Raw genomic sequence first — 17364 nt, 5'->3', positions numbered from 1 at the left:
TTACATGAGGGAAGTTTCATCATAGTACTCGGTTCCTTTCGTACCACTCTTTACTCCTCCTTATTACTTCTTGCTCCTTCTCAGTGCCCATCCTCTTAATCTTTTGACCTCCATTTCCTTCCTTCCTTTTTCTTGCTTTTTTCCTGTTCATCCTTGTTTCATCTTCTTCTTTTTCTTCCTTCCCGTTTTCTTTCCTCATCTTTCAGTTGGAGCCGCTCTGCATGCTACACTTCTCTCCTCGTCCAACCTCTAATCAGATCAATTCACTATTTCATTCACAGAGATATAATAGGGTGATTATGCATAGGCCCTGTGATGCTTCTCCCCATACTTTCCCTGGCACATAGACATTCACACGCATGCACGCACACACACACGCACACTCCTTGCCCCTTTGGCTATGATGAAAGTTGACGTTGCATCTCCCCTAAAAATTCAGTGAATGTCCTCTGTAAGAAGAAAGCTGGCAACCTGGTGCTTGCAGATTAATTTGTCTCTTCGCTTCTCATCAGTGTCAGGACAGATGAAGAACGCAGAGATGGGGGGATTGAGGAAGAGGAGGAGAAGGTTGGGAATGAGGAAAGAAAACAAGGAAGAGAGGCAGGTTCCTCTAAATGTTTGATTAGAGTTCACCAGAAGACCCCCTCAGATTAAATCTTAAAAACTTGACTCACAGATGAGAGTGCTGCGGTGCCTCCAGAGCCACAGCCACCACCTTACACTTTCTCCCACATTCTGGATGTCTCTAGAACAATGAACCTGGTTTGGTAAGCTTAATGTTTGACACACCTTCATACCTTCATTTTTAGGGAAGTTGCAGCATGTTTTGTACCTCATTTTAGTTAGAAGCATGTTTTATGTGTAGTCTGCACCTCTATTACACCTTAAGGTAAGGATAAAAAGAAAACATCAGGGTCTCATATGATGGAGTTTTAATGTCACTTCTCTAAACTGATGCTCTTTTACCCAACAAGAATACTCGTGTCTGTGTCCCATAAGCCAGATAAACTGTTTTTGTGTTAGTTTTTTTCTCCTGTTTTGTTTTAACTGCGCCATTCCAAAAATAAACTTGACTTTATTTTTCTTTAATTATTCTTTGGGGGAACAACATGGAAGGTCTTTTCTCTTGCTTAACAATTTCCTGGTGATTCACAGACAGTTCTCTGAACATTTCATCTCAGAATTATAGGAAGAAATTCAGAATGTTCTTCTGGGACTGTTTACACCGCATACTGGGACATGTATGAAGAGGCATCCACATACATTCACCATACACACAAACATCCAGTAATACAAGGAAACTGTCCCTGCCTACATCAGTAAATGCACTGATGATGTCAGACTATTACCAAATCATTTCATGAGAAGTCTGCAGGTTGCTTGAAGCCTCAGACATTGCCTGCAAAGCAACAACTTTGCAACCACTTACCCTCAAGAACCACAAAATTTGTTTATCTACAATAACTGTTGTGATTTTATTTCCTTAGAATGAGAAATATCTATGTACTTGTCATGTGTCCATATGCAGGGCAGCTGCCATTTTTGTGCCGCCATTTTTATGTTATCTCAAAATGGACAAATAACTTTTACAAGATCCATTTGAGGATTAGTTACGGTTTAATTTGTCATTTTCATTTTTGACACATTTTGTTTTGTGGTTATGTGATCTTTTTTTTTTATAATTATTTTTTATTTGTTTTTATTCTATTAGATCATCAGACACATTGAATCTAGCATCTTCTTTGTGATTGTTATATTTTATTTCTTTTTCCTATCAAGTCACAAGAACATACTTGCAAGTCTTCTAAGTTACAAGACCATTGTTGTCCTCAACAATTGCATTATTATTTCATGATTAAGTAGAACTATGCAATCACAGAACAGAGAAATGGTTTAAACACCTCCAACATAGGCCATTTATTAAGTTCAGTCTGTTGAGAAGAATTTGAAGAAAAGCAGAAAGGATTAAGAGGAGGAAAAAGCAAGAGGAATATGAAGGAACAAACTGCTTTGACAGAGAATTTAACTTATCACTGATGTAATGATTCACTGGGATTCTACACATCAAATATGCAACTTTTACTTAATTTAAATAAGGAAAAGTTCAATAATATGAGGGAGCGGCAGATTAAATGAAGGTATATAAAAGTGCTGATGTGTAAAAAAAAAAACTGCATGTTGACCCAGAGCAGCACAGTGCTAGAAGGAACCTAATGAAACCTTTTATTTCTCAGCTCCTTTTGTCACAGCTTGTATGACACACAAGAATAAACTGATGGCATATGCTGTGGCATTATGATTGGGGAAAAAAAAAAAAAAAAAGTTTGATCATGTTTTACAGTTTATCATGCTTTACAACTTCTTCTAATTTATTTTTTATTTTATTTTTTAAATGATTTTTTTTTCCAAAAAATTATCTGGCTCATACTTGATCCTTACAAGTGAACATCAATGAGAATGCTGAGTGAGATTCCTCTGAGGGTTTACAAAGAGGAATGTATAAAATGTAAGGTATCATGAACCACAGAACATCATGTTTTACTTGTCAAAGAAAATTGGCTACTCACTGGAACTGTTCAGCTCCCACCACAGTCCCCTTTCGTTTAATTTCCATTATTGATCTAAAAAACTCCTATCTCTTGCAGCCTCAGGTGACTATACCAACTACACCGTGTGCATGCTAAGAAAAGACACCCAGAATGTCACAGAGGATGCCAAACACTTCTAGGTCAAACGCTATGGCCTTTAAATATAGTTCAGACAAGAGAAGTAAAGAAGTAGGTCAGACATTTCCACCGAGCTTCTCATACATTTTGTGTCTTTCAGACAGATGTTTCATGGAAAATAACCCACCGTTCCCTTTAGTTGCAATGAAAGCAGCTAAATGCTAAATGTGCAACTGCAATGACATAAGACGGCAGAAGAGAACAGGAACAAATTGTCTTCATAATTATCTGGGGATGCAAGCTAATTATATGAAACTGATAAGAGAACCGTTTTTATGCTGGGGAAGCTCTGAGCAACTAAACAAAGACAAAGAACTTTTCTATGATTTGGCTTTAATCTGAGCTGCCTTTCTTCTCTGTGTGTATTCATATTGTACAAAACAGCATATTTTAACTCAGTGGATTGTGATTTCATAATATAAAATTAGGTTGTAGTAGCTCTTTTCTTGGACCAGACGTTGTTTTAAAGCTGCTTTGTCTGTTCCAGGCTGAGTCAGGCCTAAAAAAAAAAAAAGCAGAACATCTTGTGGGATGTGGGATGCTTTTCTCTGAGAACTCATGAGTGTGTATTGCTGCCACCAAGGACAACTTACTCTCACTTCACTCTCTTTCTGGACAAAGTTAAAGGAGCATTAGTTGACTCTTTGTCACCTGGTCAGAGTGTAACCTGCTACGTACGCCACAAGAAGTGAAAACTTTCTGCTTGTTCTCGAGACCCTGAGAAGAAAATGACATCATTTTGTTCTTCCAGCCTTCAATTCAATTCAATTCAACTTTATTTGTATAGCGCCACTTCACAACAATGTTGTCACAGGGCACTTTACATACACGAATCAACATACACATCATTTCGAGCCAATTCATACATATCCCATAATAGAAACCAACTTATTGCATCGAGTCATGACTTCAATCCAATCCCCCATCCTGAGCATGCATGTGGCGACAGTGGGAAGGAAAAAACTCCCCTTTTAACAGGAAGAAAACCTCTGGCATATCCCGGCTCAGGGAGGGCAGCCATCTGCCTCGACTGGTTGGGGTGGAGAGGACAGGAAAGGCAGAATAACTTAATCAGGAAGACCTGCGGAAAAAGGGAGAAATAAGTTAGAGACGGCAATATTGGCATATATTTATACATTAATATATTAGAGTAATAGAGCGAAGTACTTCTCAGTGTAACATCCCCATTGCTACATAAGTAAAAGTTGGCTAGACTACCCATAACTATAAGAGCAATGAGCATAACCTGGATAGTTGGGTCCCGTACATGCAGACTCCAACTCAGGAGATGCTCATATCATAACTATAAGAATCATGAAAAAGGAAGATTTTCAGCTCAATCCTAAAGAGCAAGAGCAAACTTCCTGCTTCTAGTGGTGTATGTAACATGCTTATATGATGGTGTCAGTGTTTGAACTACACTGAGGTGAAAGTTAGCACTCCTGTAATCTCCAGATACATTCTGTGTTTCTTTACTCTGAACCAAATGTAAAATCTAACTTAATAAATGATTTGACTGTGTCAGCAGTTCAGACTAAACTACCTCACACCTATAGTTCAGGATCGGCGACTTGTCTAACAATTCAGTTTTCTGCTCCACTAGTTTCTGGTGTGGACACAGTTGGAGGCATTTCTATTTACTAGTTTCTATTAATCTAAACAAGTTGGTGTAAGAGCTTTCCAAAATGTTTCACTCAAGTTACTCTGATTAGATTTTCTTTCCATGACCAGCTGAACTGCATTATGGGATATATGCTTACAGAGTGTGGTGATAACTAAAATCTTACTTTTCAGCTACAATATGTGTCTGCATGCTAGACAGAGAAAAAAAATCCAAAAGTACACTCAGTGGGTGAAGAAATAAGCCATAATTTAGTTTTATCAGGTTTGCTGAAAATTTTAATAGTTTCTAATAAAAGCATTAAAAAATGTTTCAATTGTTAGTTGGTAAATTCATGAGATAATGATTTTAACATTGATTAAAGCATTTTTTTCTGAAGGTTGTCTGTGATCACAACGGGATCTCTGAACAGAAGTCTACAATGTGCTTATATTCCCTCATTCACACTCAGTTCTAGTGAAACACTGAGCAGAAGGAGGCAGACTCTGATAGGATGCAAAGACAGGAAAATCTGTTTCCATATCCAGTCTCTGTCTGTCCATCTTCACTATTGTTCACTTACTGTTATCAGTACCATTAGGCCTCCACTAAAAGACCATTAAGAACCACCAGGAAAGCCATTCATAAATGCTGATCCAGCTAAACATGCTCATTTTGCTCCTTTTTTTATTCTGTTCAAGTAGCACTGGGGATAAATAACACATTCTTAAGGAACTAAAGTCAATACTTTCTGTAACTCCCAGACTATAGATGCTATTAGAAATAAAAACATTTTTTATGACTAACATTAGATGTTTATGAAACATTTAACTGAATAGATTTTAAACTGAGTTGGAAATTTGGTACAAATATTCATCTTGACCTGAGAAATGTATAAACAGCTGAGTGGTTAGTTGTGAATAGCACACGCTCCCTTCTATTTTCTGTCAAATGAAAGCATTTATTTTATATGCTGTGACTCATTTCAACCAATGGGGACAAAAGATTGGAAAAGTATTCAATAATTTGGCATAAACTGAACAATGGGACGTCTAGAATGTGTCCGTCAAATGAAAATGCTTCATCTTGGCCTCATTTAAATGAGTTTTGTTAAAAGCCTTAAAAAAAAAAAAAAAGAAGCTAGATTCAACATCCTGAAAAATATTCAGATCTAAAAGTATCTCACGGCTCCATATATTCTGAACAAAGGACTTTGCTGCCACAAATAAGCCTGCAGACTTCAGGAATGGGAGAGTGGTAGAATTTAGGGATCAAATCAAACTTTTTTCTAAAGCTCTTTTCATGCCAGAGGCAACAGAAAGCGCTTTTCATGATAAAACTATGACGTCAAGGAGATTAAAAATAAAGCAAATCTTCACACACAAACATAAAAAGCATAGCAAGTTCAAAACGGTTTAATGTTCTTGTGGTGGTCTGTCTAAACGCTAGAGGGTGGTAGGAGAGCAGGAGAAAGAGAGATGAGGAAGAAGAGAAATGACTATGTTCTACTGTGTCCGTTCTGATGCTGTATGAAATAAAGAAAATGATAAAAAGTAGTTAATCTCCTTTCTGGAGATACCACAATTTGCCAACAAGGATGGCGGCTCTAAACCTGATCCAGCCAACACTCTTTCTGCAAGATGTCGGAGAACCTCCGATCCCATAGTTCTCTTTCACACAGTGATACACACATAAGGACAGTCAGAAAAGATTGCTGAGGGACGTCCCATAATGCACTTTGCGCTTCCTTTCCTTTCGTCTTTCTGCTTTTGATTTTCCGTGTATGACAGAAGTGACATTCTTAATTTTCATTTCTCCTCTGTCGTTCTCCCAGCTAAAATTTGCAGTCTGTTGGTCTCTGTTTCCCGTCCTCTCCACCCCAACTGGTTGAAGCAGATGGCCACCCACCCTGAGCTGAGTTCTGCTGGAGGGTTTTCTTCTCGTTAAAAGGAAGTTCTTTCCTTTCCACTGTCGCCTGCTGGCCTGTGCATGCTTCGGATGGGAACTTGAATCGAAGTCAAGATTCGATGCAGTCTGTTGGTTTTCCTTAGCGAGGAGGATATAGTTTTTTTTCATGCATTGACTTATATAAATACTGACTGAAAGACAATTAATTTGATTGCCTTGAGATTATATTGCTGTCATTGGCACTATCCAAAAAGCTGAAAGGAATTGAATATAAATCGTATTCAAGTAACTCTTTGACCGCTATGTCATGGATGGTGGATGGAGAAGGAATAAATATTCCTTCAAGGCAGGTTCAATGAGGACAAATTGATCATAAGTAATAATAACTCAATAGTTCATTGTATCTATTTCTTACTTTTGCATCGAGAAATCTCTACAACTGACAGAACGGTTACTACTTACCTTCATTCTGGTGGCAGAAAGCTAAGTGTAACTCTGAGCTGAAAAGTGACAGTGACATGTGAATTCAGTGGACTGGATTTCAGTCCGGCTCAAGTTATTATGACAGATATGGAAATGATGGCATTTTTCCTTTTGAAGGTGCCAACCACGCTGGAGTGACTGGAGGAATTAAGGGTATTGATGTACAAATCATACATAGCTACTTTGATCTGAAAAAAAGAATATCATTCTGCTTGGAAGACAAGAAAAATGAGCAAAAGAAACTGAACACATCTTATTAGAACAGTGGTCATCGTCACTGAAGTTCACGGTCATCAGCCTCTCTGGTGCGTTTGCATCTGTAGCCTGCTGGGCTGTGAAATGAAATTAAAATTTTAAATCTTATACTAAATATTTATTTTAATGCAAAAATTAAAAGGCTTTTTGGTTAAAAAGTATTGTATTTCTCGGCATTTAGTTGCTTCATTTTCATCTCTCTTGAGAATTCTTATGAGCTTACCACTCAGTATTTCCCCTGACATAAACTGTGAAATAAACTTCCAATATATTTCATCAGAATCTCCAAAATTCACTTGCATGCTTAATTCAACCTGTAGAAGTATTATAGTTGTAGGATTTAAACAACTTAACATATCAAAGAACTGTACAAACATTCACATTTTATCATTGCAGAATATTTTATATAAATAGATTAGGCTAGTCAGTGTAGTGTGTGTGACATGCAAATGTAAAAGTATGATTTAAAAAAAAAAAAGGAAAAAAAATTAAATTATAGCAGTTTAAAAAAAAATCTCTGATGTCCCTCTCTTTAATTTGGTCGAGCAAATCTTTCAATGACTGAAAAGAATTTTATTTTTAAATGTGTGTACATAAACTTGCCTGAGCTGCCTGAACCACTTGGTTTGGGTTCGTAATACCAGAAGGGTTTGTTATTTTATTTTCTGCTAATTACTGTGTCAGGTTTTGACCATTTTAACATTGTTCGCTTTATTATTAGTCGTTATCTTAATAAGTTTAAAAAAAGATTATTATTGACTGTCTTAAGGAAATGAAAAAAGAAGGAAACATTGCAGTTGCTCTTCATGCAAACATTAAACAGTAAAGGATGCAGAATCTTGTCATGGTTCTTTTTAGGATTTTGAATCAAATTGAGATTAAATTTAAATTGAAATATTTCCTAAAACCCACCGTCCTCTATATATTCAGGTCCAATGACTTTAGAATTGTTCCCACTGCAGAGCAAGCCACCTTGTTTATTTTGTTGTTTCTTTACATCCCTGTATCGGATGCTTTTGTCTCAATATATAGTTGCAAAGCAGATTGCACTTTCTACGACAGGCTTACAGGAGATATGCAAAATCTTTGTGCGGACAATGAAAGATTTCAACTTCCTCCTTCTCTCCTTGTCACTAGCCTCCATGTTGCATTTGCAGTCTGTTGTTAAGCTGAATTCCAATGCATCTGTAAACAGTGCTTGGTTTACTCTTGTTCCCCCTACAATCTGCAATCATCTTTTTTTTTTTTTTTTTTTTTTTGTTCATGTTCAAGATTAGATTATTGTATCTGTACCATTATATGCAAATTTATTGTTCAGTTTCACATAAGCGTCAGTGCTACACCCCACAACTTCAAAGTCATCTCTGCAGATGACAGGACTCTGAGTTGTGCTGAATGTCTGACGTGTACAGTGTGCAGAGAAGTGGTGAAGCGACAGTCCCCTGTAGTCCTTCTCACATAACAGTGTAGGCTGAATAGTGTTACAATCATTGGAGACATCCAGAAATCCAATAACATGATCCTCACTGTACTGCCTAATTTGCCAGATGGGAGGGTGGGGGAGTCTCTCCACAGCAGGTTGATGATGGTGTCATCAACCTCAAGCCTATTATGATAGAGAACCTCTAATAGGTCATGGAAGGTGTTCAATTTCTTATTAAGGTGAGCCATTAGAAGTCTCTGAAGGACTTTCTTGATCTAAGACATGAAGGCAACTTGTCTGTAGTCCTCTGAGGCAGATGGAGACGGTGTTTTAGGATTTTTAGGTGACAGGACAAAGGACAATTACCACATATAAATCTGGAGATGGTGTCAATTTGAAATGTAAGATGAAAAGACTAGCACATATAATGGCCATTAAACTTACATAAGATGAATTGCATTTTTGTTGTCCATGGTTTTACATTGCAAACCAGATTATTAACATTATCCTCCTCAAATTATTTTTTTTTTTACTGTGAAATGCTACCACAAATACTTACAACAAAAAAGTCAATGCAAAATTACTCTGATGCCACATACAATTGGATTTTATGATCACTTCTTGAAAAGACAGGTTTATTTTAATCATTTTCTAGTAAATTGCACAACCGAATGAACCTTTTGATTTGCCTTTGAGTCACATTGTTAAACAACAGAAAACATTGAAAGGTTAATTTTCATTATCCTTTTTTGAACCAAATTTGATTAAAACTCCTTATTTCCTCCTGCTCAACGTCTCCCTTGTGAAAGGTGTCTTTGGTAGACTTTTTAGTATGCGCACTCTAACATAAGTTGTCTCTTAGTGAAGCAATAGGATCCATGTTTGACCACTTGAAATGAATCCCTTTCAAGTGACATTTGGAGTAAGATCGAGTTACTTTCATGTTCTCTGGCAAAGGCACATCATTAGCATTCACCACGCGCACACTCTGGCTCTAACTGCGAGCCCTCTGCTCATGACTGCTATGTGACTACATAGGAGTATATACTGCTTTAAGCCAGCGATTCCCATTGTAAGAGCTTTGGAAGCTTGGACACTTGGCTGATGCCTTCTCTTGCATTCTTTGACTTAAAGATTCAGAAGGTAATTGAGTAATTATTCACTGTCCAAATTTAATAAAAGGTTAACATGATTTTCTACAATATCTATGGCCTTGTCTCAAAGGCCAAAGAGGCAAATGCTCCAGCGTCTTTAGCCGACCCCTCCACACTTGCTTGTTATAGTGTGATAATTCACTTTTTCTGGGATTTATATCTTGTGTATTTTATGTTCTTTATGTGCATATGTAAGTTCTCTCTCTTAATTCCTCATTCAAAAAACAAGTATACTAACTTAATTATTCTAAATTTACTCTGATTACAAAATAAAATGTGAATGGTATTTTCCTTCTGTGTTAAATCTGTAACAGACTGGCAACCCATCCAAGGTTTATTTTGGATATGCTCCTGCCCCCAAGTAGGCAAGAGGGACAAATAGATATTGACCGGTTTTACTACACATGAATGATTTTCCATTATTTACCTCAATCTATCTAATCTATCTTGTTAGCTAAACACTGCCTCCAAGAGGATCTCCTTGACGTGTCATAAATATATTTTATTCGAACAACAAATTTTTTCTCCATACATGCAAGTATGTTGAATACATGCGCTTTACTGGAAGAAATAAACATTTCTTTCTTTTTTTTTAAAGTTAACCCATAGCTGGCTTTACAACTAAACACTTATCATATTAAGCTGACCCACTTTTGTATTAAAGAAATGTATCATCATTATTTATTATTGTTACTGTTTATTATTATTATTGATAATAATCATGCTTGTGTGTTTTCAAGTGTAGGAACCGTTGTTCTTGGACCTTATTTCCGCCGGAGAGTGTAACAGAAGAACTTCCGTTGCGTGACTTCCTCCCCACGTGAAACGCTTCATACATGTGAAGAACTGGAGCAAAAATACTGCAGGTATCCACACGTTTTCCATTTATTGGTAACAAATTCTTGTTGTGCTGTCGCTATTGACAAAACTATGGAGTCGCCAGACGACGAGTCAATGCACAGTCAGGATTCAGAGGAAGAAAACAGCGATTTGTCAGATGGAGAGGTGAGTTTTACACAACCATTAGCTAACTGTAGCTAACTAGCGTGCCTGAAGCAAGAGGGTTGTAAACGTGATTTTTACCTCCTACTTGAATGTAAGGGCACATGGGGACTTGTAAATTGTACTACGGGCTTTGTCATATGTATCCGACTTAATGGTTTAAATGATAGACATGTGTTTGTTAGAGCCGAAGATATAACCTGGATGTAACTTGAGAAAGCTGCTATTAGAAGTTATACGCCTTGTATGGGTTCACTCGGCTATTTGTTGACTTCATCTGTATTTCCCAGCTCCAAGAGGCCTTGGCTAAGGGCTTCTTGAAACCTGGAATGAATGTCCTGGTGGATAAAGCCAAGAAATTCGTGAACTACGAGGTGAGTAAATCTAGATGTAGTAATGGTCATGAAAGTGCTTTGAAGAATCCCAAGTAAGTAGGAAAAGAAATAAAAGTTTCAGAGACTGTGGTTAGATGAATTAAATGTCATTACAGAAAGCTAAATAATAGTGCATTGATTGTGTCTACCTATTTATTAAGCCTGTTGGTCTTAAATGGGCATAGTTAACTTTAATCTTTGATATACATTGTCATGCAGGCGGGGTTGAAGCAGTGCCTTGCTGATTTACACAAAGATCTACCCTGGGTGGAGAGGTTAGATGTAACCAACCTGCCAGCTGAGGATGTTCTTTCTAAGGTTGAAGGAAAAGTGCCAACTATGACGAATGGAGAACTGGATGCAGACGATGATTTCCAAAGGGAGATGTTCTTGTAAGTGACCATAATGTGTTGTGTAGTGTGTTTAGAATAGCAAGGCTAAAATGTTTTTAGTTTAATAAATGTTTTAACATTGCCTTAAACAATATTAAAGGAAAGCAACACCAGGTCAGATTATATAAAGCACATTAAAAATTAGAAAAATTAGCTGTGCAAAGCAGATTGAAAACACAAGTGATTTTTCTATACTTGGGGAAAAAAAGAGAGATGCCAAATCTCAGACAAGACTTGCTTAATTAATCTTGTGCGATTAATTCAACAATCACAGCCATGTAGATTTTACTCTACCTGAAGCATTTTCTTTTTGTTATAAATTGACAGCTACAGACAAGCCCAAGCGACAGTACTAAAGGCACTTCCTCTGCTACGTAAGCACAATATAGCCACCAAGAGACCTGACGATTACTTTGCAGAGATGGCCAAGTCAGATCAACAGATGCAGAAGGTGAGCAGCTTCTTTACTAGAACATTGACCTCTTGCAAGGTGATGCCACTTTTAATTTTTCAGTCAATTAATGAAGTCATTAATTTTACTACTCGGTTGTTTAGCTACAGCTGTTTGTTTTCCTCTCCTATGCTGTGTTACCTCTTAAGTAAATATATTCTAGCATGGTTCTAAATGCTTTAGATAATGATACTGAATGTCTTGTCTCTATTTAGCTATCCATGGAGAATGTGTTGTAATAAATTATTTTAAACATGGTTCAGGATCTAAATGTAATAATTTCTTTGTCATTAGTTAAAACCTAATTTTAAAACTAACATGATTATCCCTTTAATCTCAGATTAGGCAAAAGTTGATCTCAAAGCAGATGATTCTGGAGAAGTCAGAAAAGGCCAAGAAACTCCGTGAGCAAAGAAAGTTTGGCAAAAAGGTCAGTTCTTCTTGTTTCACAGTCTTTATTATACTTTCACCATGTTTAGATTAGAAGACCTAAATAAACCTTTCTAATAAATGAGGAATTAACAAAATTGAACGTATGTCAGGTCCAAATAGAGGTGATACAGAAAAGACAGAAGGAGAAGAAGGCAATGATGTCTGCTGTAAAAAAATATCAGAAAGGTGAGATGGTAGAAATGTTCTTTATTTTTTCCTGTCTATTTCCTCAGCACGTTGCATATTTAAATAATTTGTGATGTTTACATTTAGGAATGACTGACAAACTGGATTTTCTGGAAGGAGACCAGAAATCAGGTAAAGATTCTGGTGGAGCTTCCAAGAAAGCATTGAACAAAAAGGGGTAAGTAGTTATTTTATTTACCTCCACACAGTGGTCGGTTTTTTCAAACTAAGTGTCAAATTTAACTATACTGTTGTTTTGGCAGCCCCAATGCCAAGAGAAAATTCAAGGACCACAAGTTTGGCTTTGGAGGCAAAAAGAGTGGAAAGAAATGGAACACCAAGGAGAGCTACAATGATGTTTCCAGTTTCCGTGCCAAACATGCTCATGCTAAGGGTGGCAAAAGAGAGAAAGGCAAAGGGGGGAAACAAAATGTAAGTGACCTGCATGTAAAAACTTAATTTATTGAATGACCAAAAATTCAACAGAAGTACATTATTTATAGGAAAATGCCTAACTTGTAATTTGGACTTTCAGAAACGCCCAGGGAAGTCTGTACGCAAGAAGATAAAGGGTCGCTCGTAAAACGAGTTGGACTTGCTTCCCCAGCATGTCTTCATTACACCTTAAAAGACTTGTAGGAAACTATGGGCTCCTAAACATCTTTTATAAGAATGTGGATTGATATGGAGGACTGTCTTCGCTGAGAGAGAAATCCCATGAAGATGAAGAACGACATGAGTGGAATGCATACACATGCATTTTCTTGACCATTACTGTCCCCGTAGGCTTTTCTCATGAGGCGGTTTTAATCCCACTTTGTGTGATTGCTTGTCAGTACCTACACCAGTCCCTCTACTGTCCCATGGACACTGCATATTTTGAATTTGGAATATTGTTTTCTCTGCTTACTCGGCTTCTTGATTCATTGATCCTTGCCTGTGTGACATGACATTCTGTGTTATTGAGCTGCTGTCAGTTGTGACCTATAATGTTCATTAATATGATCAGAATGTAACAGGCGAGTGTGCTTTGTAAATATGTTTGTAATTGTTTCCCCTGCAAGTTTTTCATACAAAGATGAAAATGCAAAAACAGGCGTCATCTTTATTGAGACTTGTGTGTTAAGATAAACACATATACTTGATCCTTTTCATGGTTTAATTTGAAACTCGTTGCGCCTGTTCTGAATGTTTGGTGACATCTGTCCTGATTCGGTGGAAATTGGATATGTTGTCATGGTGGCTCATTGGAATCTAGAGGGAAGGCAATGGTAAGAATTTTGGTTTAGACAAACATCTGGACACTTATTTGATGGTTGCCAAACACGAACTGGACTACAGCAGAGTAAATGGGAAAATTTTTCTTTTTTTTTTTTTTTTTTTTTTTTTTTTTTTGTGTTGCCATTTAAAATGTAGTGGGACTACTAGTCTTTGACGTTTACTACAGATATTAAATGTTGAAGCCGTAGAAGCAGTGCTGGTACATAACTTACAGTATGATTTGCAGACTGCTATGTGAGAAATAATTGGTGCCAAAAAAATGTATTTTTGTTCACAAAACTGATTTTTCAGCATGTTGTGGTAAAAGGTGTTTACCTTCAAAACATTGCTATGTGGTAAATGTACAAAACCTAAACCTGTGATCGTTCTCATGCCAACAGAAATGATAAACATTTTTACTTACAAAATCAACCTAAGTTACTCGGATCACAATACACTGCTGTGTCCTTGTTTGGTTTGGCAATTGTTGAAACATAATGAATCTGATTACAGAAGTATTCCTCACCAGTGGAGATGAGAACCATCCGATCTCCTGACTCTCAGTGAGTGGCATGGAGTATTTCTTGGTGGGCTCCAGGTGGGCCTTGTGGAAAGCTTCGATGAAGCCGGCTGCAAAAATAAGTCAGGCATTTGGGGGTGAAGTTCAAGAAAAATTGCACACAAAAAGAAGTTTAATTTTAAAACCCAACTTAACTATTCTCAGCTATTATTTCTGGAGGTTTCTTGGACATGGGCTTGTCAGGTAGGATATGCACTGCAAGGTGGAAGGAAAGTAACATGAACACAATTTTCACCTGAGTTCTCAAAATGTTTGCATACATCAGTTTTAGCTTGAACTTAGCTTATAACATTGAAAATGGTTTCAATTAAGTCCTCAAACTTTGTTCAACTTTTTATACACGTGTTATTTCTAAAAACATGGTATACGTTTAGATTTGACAGAAATTTTAGTTATAGAAAAAGAAACGATGTTACTGACATTTCCTAAATGGATTGATGCTGAACTCCGTGTGCAGCTTCAGGAGTCTTCCTTCTTTTTTCACCATCTCAGTGTGAATTTTGTTCTGCTGAACAAAATCTAGTTTTTCCCTTTCTGTCATGGTGTCGAAACGTCGGACCCAGGAATGGCAACATGCACGTCTCGAGCAAGTAGAGGCGTTTTTTTCTGCTTTGTCTCAGCGTTGCTTAGCAACAGTAAACGCTCCGATGAGTTGCAGTTGCGAGGGCCGAACACGCGATGGCGCCACGCGCTCGGAAAACAGCAGCCATTCTTACAGGCAGCCGGTTTATTCATTCATAGCAAGGCAAAACGCTTAAATAAAAGCAATGTCTTTTCTAAACTTGCTTGATTTTATTCTGACATTTTATCGAGCTGCTGAGACGTGAGCAGGACGCTGGCTTACAAGGAAGGAAGAGTTTGCTTACTGGCGGATCCATGTCCTTTTTCTACCACGTACAATCACACGTGTGTATCTGTATGTCGTCTGCAGAACAGCGAGTATAATGACTAGGATTTTAACACTGACTAGACATTATCCAGAAATCTATTGACAGACTAAATAATTCACACTGTTATAGTAACTATCTTACAATATTAAGTAAGGAAAAGTTAGAAACTTTATTTATTATGGGAATAAAAACTGGACATACGTACGAGCCTGCAGTGACGTCTTGTGGTAATATTGGTACTCGCTCAAATGTGTTGAGATATATACAAATAAGGGATATTCATTTTTAAATATACAAATATGAATATACATATAATGAAAGACAAATGTAGCAATCCTGGTGTGTGACCTGAGATTACACAGTTTCCATCAAAATCTTATTTGGAACATTTTGTAATCTTATATACATCAGGATATGCATCATATATACATCAGGAATGAACCAATAGTAAGAAGAATTTGTTTGATTCTCCAGTGGCTGAACTAGTAAATTACACTTCTTGCTCAAACAAAATGTCTACCTGGATTTAACTCAGCAAACGGGTACAACTCGAGCCATGGGCGATTATCTTTCATTGGCAGGCATTCAAAGACAGAAAAACTCTAAGGAGATTGCAGAAACCACTAAAATTGGGATAAGAACTGTCCAGTGCATCACAAAACTGGAAAGATAGTGGAATATTATTGTCTCCATTGAAATCAAATTGAAGAAAAACTACTATAGTTCAACAGTCAAAGTAAGAGTAATTTCTACGAGCACAATGCAAAGATAACTCAAGGAGTTGGGACAGAACAGCTTGCCATAAGAAAACTAATCAGTGAAGCTAACTGGGGAAAAAGACTTTAATTTGCTGGACAGCATCGAAATTGGACTGGATCAATGTGGCCATGTGGTCTGAAGAGTCCAGACTTAGCCTGTTTCAGAGGGATGCGGGCATTAGGGCAAGAAGAGGGGCAGATATGCTCACATAATGCATGTAAGGCTGTGGGGGCCAGTCTATGATCTGGGATTGAATTTGCATACATGGACTGGCCCTCACAGAGTCCAGAACTTATTGTCAGTGAGGATCTTTGGGATGTGCTGGAAAAGGTTTTGCACAGTGGTCGGACCATCATCACCAATATGATAAATTGGTGCAACACTGGCTGGAAATAAATTGTGACACTGCAGAAGTTTTTGAAATAATGTCTTAGTGAATCTTGTGCTGAAATCAAAGCTAAAGGCTGTACAGCAAAAATTTGCTTTTTAACTTTTTTTGTTCGTTTGGTGGTAATTTTATTTATTTATTATATGTTTTTTTTTTTCTGGCCAGGCAGCGTATTTCCAAAATTTTATAGATAAGATAATTCTGCTTTGGGGAGAGCATGTTACAGCAGCATTAATATAGAATAACATTAATGCTGCCGTAACATGCAAGATGTGTGGAGTACAAGCTTAATACAATAAATATTTTATCTCATGGAGGCGCTTTTTTGTATGGAATCAGAGAGCAGTCGTAATGGCATATTTTTTTACACCATTTTCTTGAGATAACTTGATCATTTATGTCATCTTGAGAAAACAAATTTTGTCCTCTCAAGATAGCCGATTATTGAAATGCTGGGTTATGGAAGAACTAAAACTGTTCATAGTCCATCACAGAACCAAGAGGGAGATGCAAACATTGAATCAGATTCATCTCAGTCATAGCAAGACTTTAGAAATGCAAATCAGCCAAACATGCAAGTCTTTGGACTGAGCAAGGAAGCCAGTAGAGAACCCATGTTCTCCAACGTTCTCCAACAACTTCACATAAGTTCTTCCCAAAAACCTTCTTAAAATATAAAATTGTTTTTTTAAGAAAAAACAAAAAACTAAATTTATGAATGATGAATGCATTATACTGGCTTTTATTGAGTACATTTATGGTCTACTGGGAGTGGTGCTGATCAGTCCAACTACTGCAGAAACCAAGGACCTGCTGTTGTAGAGCTCTGCAGGGCTGTCAGTGTTTTGGAGGGGTGTGGGGCAATGAGGAGATGGACTGTGCTTCAACATGGATGTGAGTTTAGCCACTATCTTCAATCACTTGAACAGGTGCATCCAAGGGGCATCCCAGTACAGAGTTGTTCTGCACTGGGATGCCTCAGTCTAGCTAGAAACGGCTGCATGCTGGCTTCAGATGGAGAAACATCCATCACTGATCGTTACATGTGATTTTACTTTTATCAAGTCAACCAAAGGCTGAAATTGCAATTTCTCTGATTAT

At 37.3% G+C, this 17364-nt stretch overlaps 2 protein-coding genes across 3 annotated transcripts; one reads left to right on the top strand and one right to left on the bottom strand.

The window, feature by feature from the left end:
• The first annotated feature begins 9489 nt into the window (after positions 1-9489).
• Positions 9490-13441, top strand: ebna1bp2 (EBNA1 binding protein 2). 2 transcript variants are annotated; one of them, XM_079244747.1, is made up of 10 exons: positions 9490-9538; positions 10295-10415; positions 10842-10925; positions 11145-11317; positions 11645-11768; positions 12109-12198; positions 12311-12386; positions 12474-12564; positions 12650-12818; positions 12922-13441. In XM_079244747.1, exons 3-10 carry the CDS (start codon positions 10881-10883, stop codon positions 12967-12969), a joined length of 816 nt encoding a protein of 271 aa, XP_079100873.1. In that variant the 5' UTR covers positions 9490-9538; positions 10295-10415; positions 10842-10880; the 3' UTR covers positions 12970-13441. The 2 variants fall into 2 exon arrangements, with proteins under 2 accessions (XP_079100873.1, XP_079100872.1); XM_079244746.1 differs by having other exon boundaries at positions 10295-10554.
• A 103-nt stretch (positions 13442-13544) lies between these two features.
• On the bottom strand, positions 13545-14767 carry cfap144 (cilia and flagella associated protein 144; the record flags this gene model as incomplete). Its single annotated transcript, XM_079245585.1, has 4 exons — positions 13545-13640; positions 14173-14276; positions 14362-14421; positions 14647-14767. The coding sequence occupies 4 exons, from the start codon at positions 14765-14767 to the stop codon at positions 13545-13547; spliced, it is 381 nt and encodes a 126-aa protein (XP_079101711.1).
• Between the last annotated feature and the right edge of the window lie 2597 nt (positions 14768-17364).

Source organism: Telmatherina bonti (assembly GCF_933228915.1).
Source record: "Telmatherina bonti genome assembly, chromosome: 8".
Taxonomy (NCBI): domain Eukaryota; kingdom Metazoa; phylum Chordata; class Actinopteri; order Atheriniformes; family Telmatherinidae; genus Telmatherina; species Telmatherina bonti.
This window is presented reverse-complemented; position numbering and strand designations above follow the sequence as displayed.

Excerpts from the sequence above, each read along its gene's own strand:
- ebna1bp2 (XM_079244746.1), top strand. The coding sequence starts at position 10,480 with ATGGAGTCGCCAGACGACGAGTCAATGCACAGTCAGGATTCAGAGGAA. Across the intron at positions 12,565-12,649 it reads AAAGCATTGAACAAAAAGGG|CCCCAATGCCAAGAGAAAAT; the intron begins GTAAGTAGTTAT and ends TTGTTTTGGCAG. Across the intron at positions 12,819-12,921 it reads GCAAAGGGGGGAAACAAAAT|AAACGCCCAGGGAAGTCTGT; the intron begins GTAAGTGACCTG and ends TTGGACTTTCAG.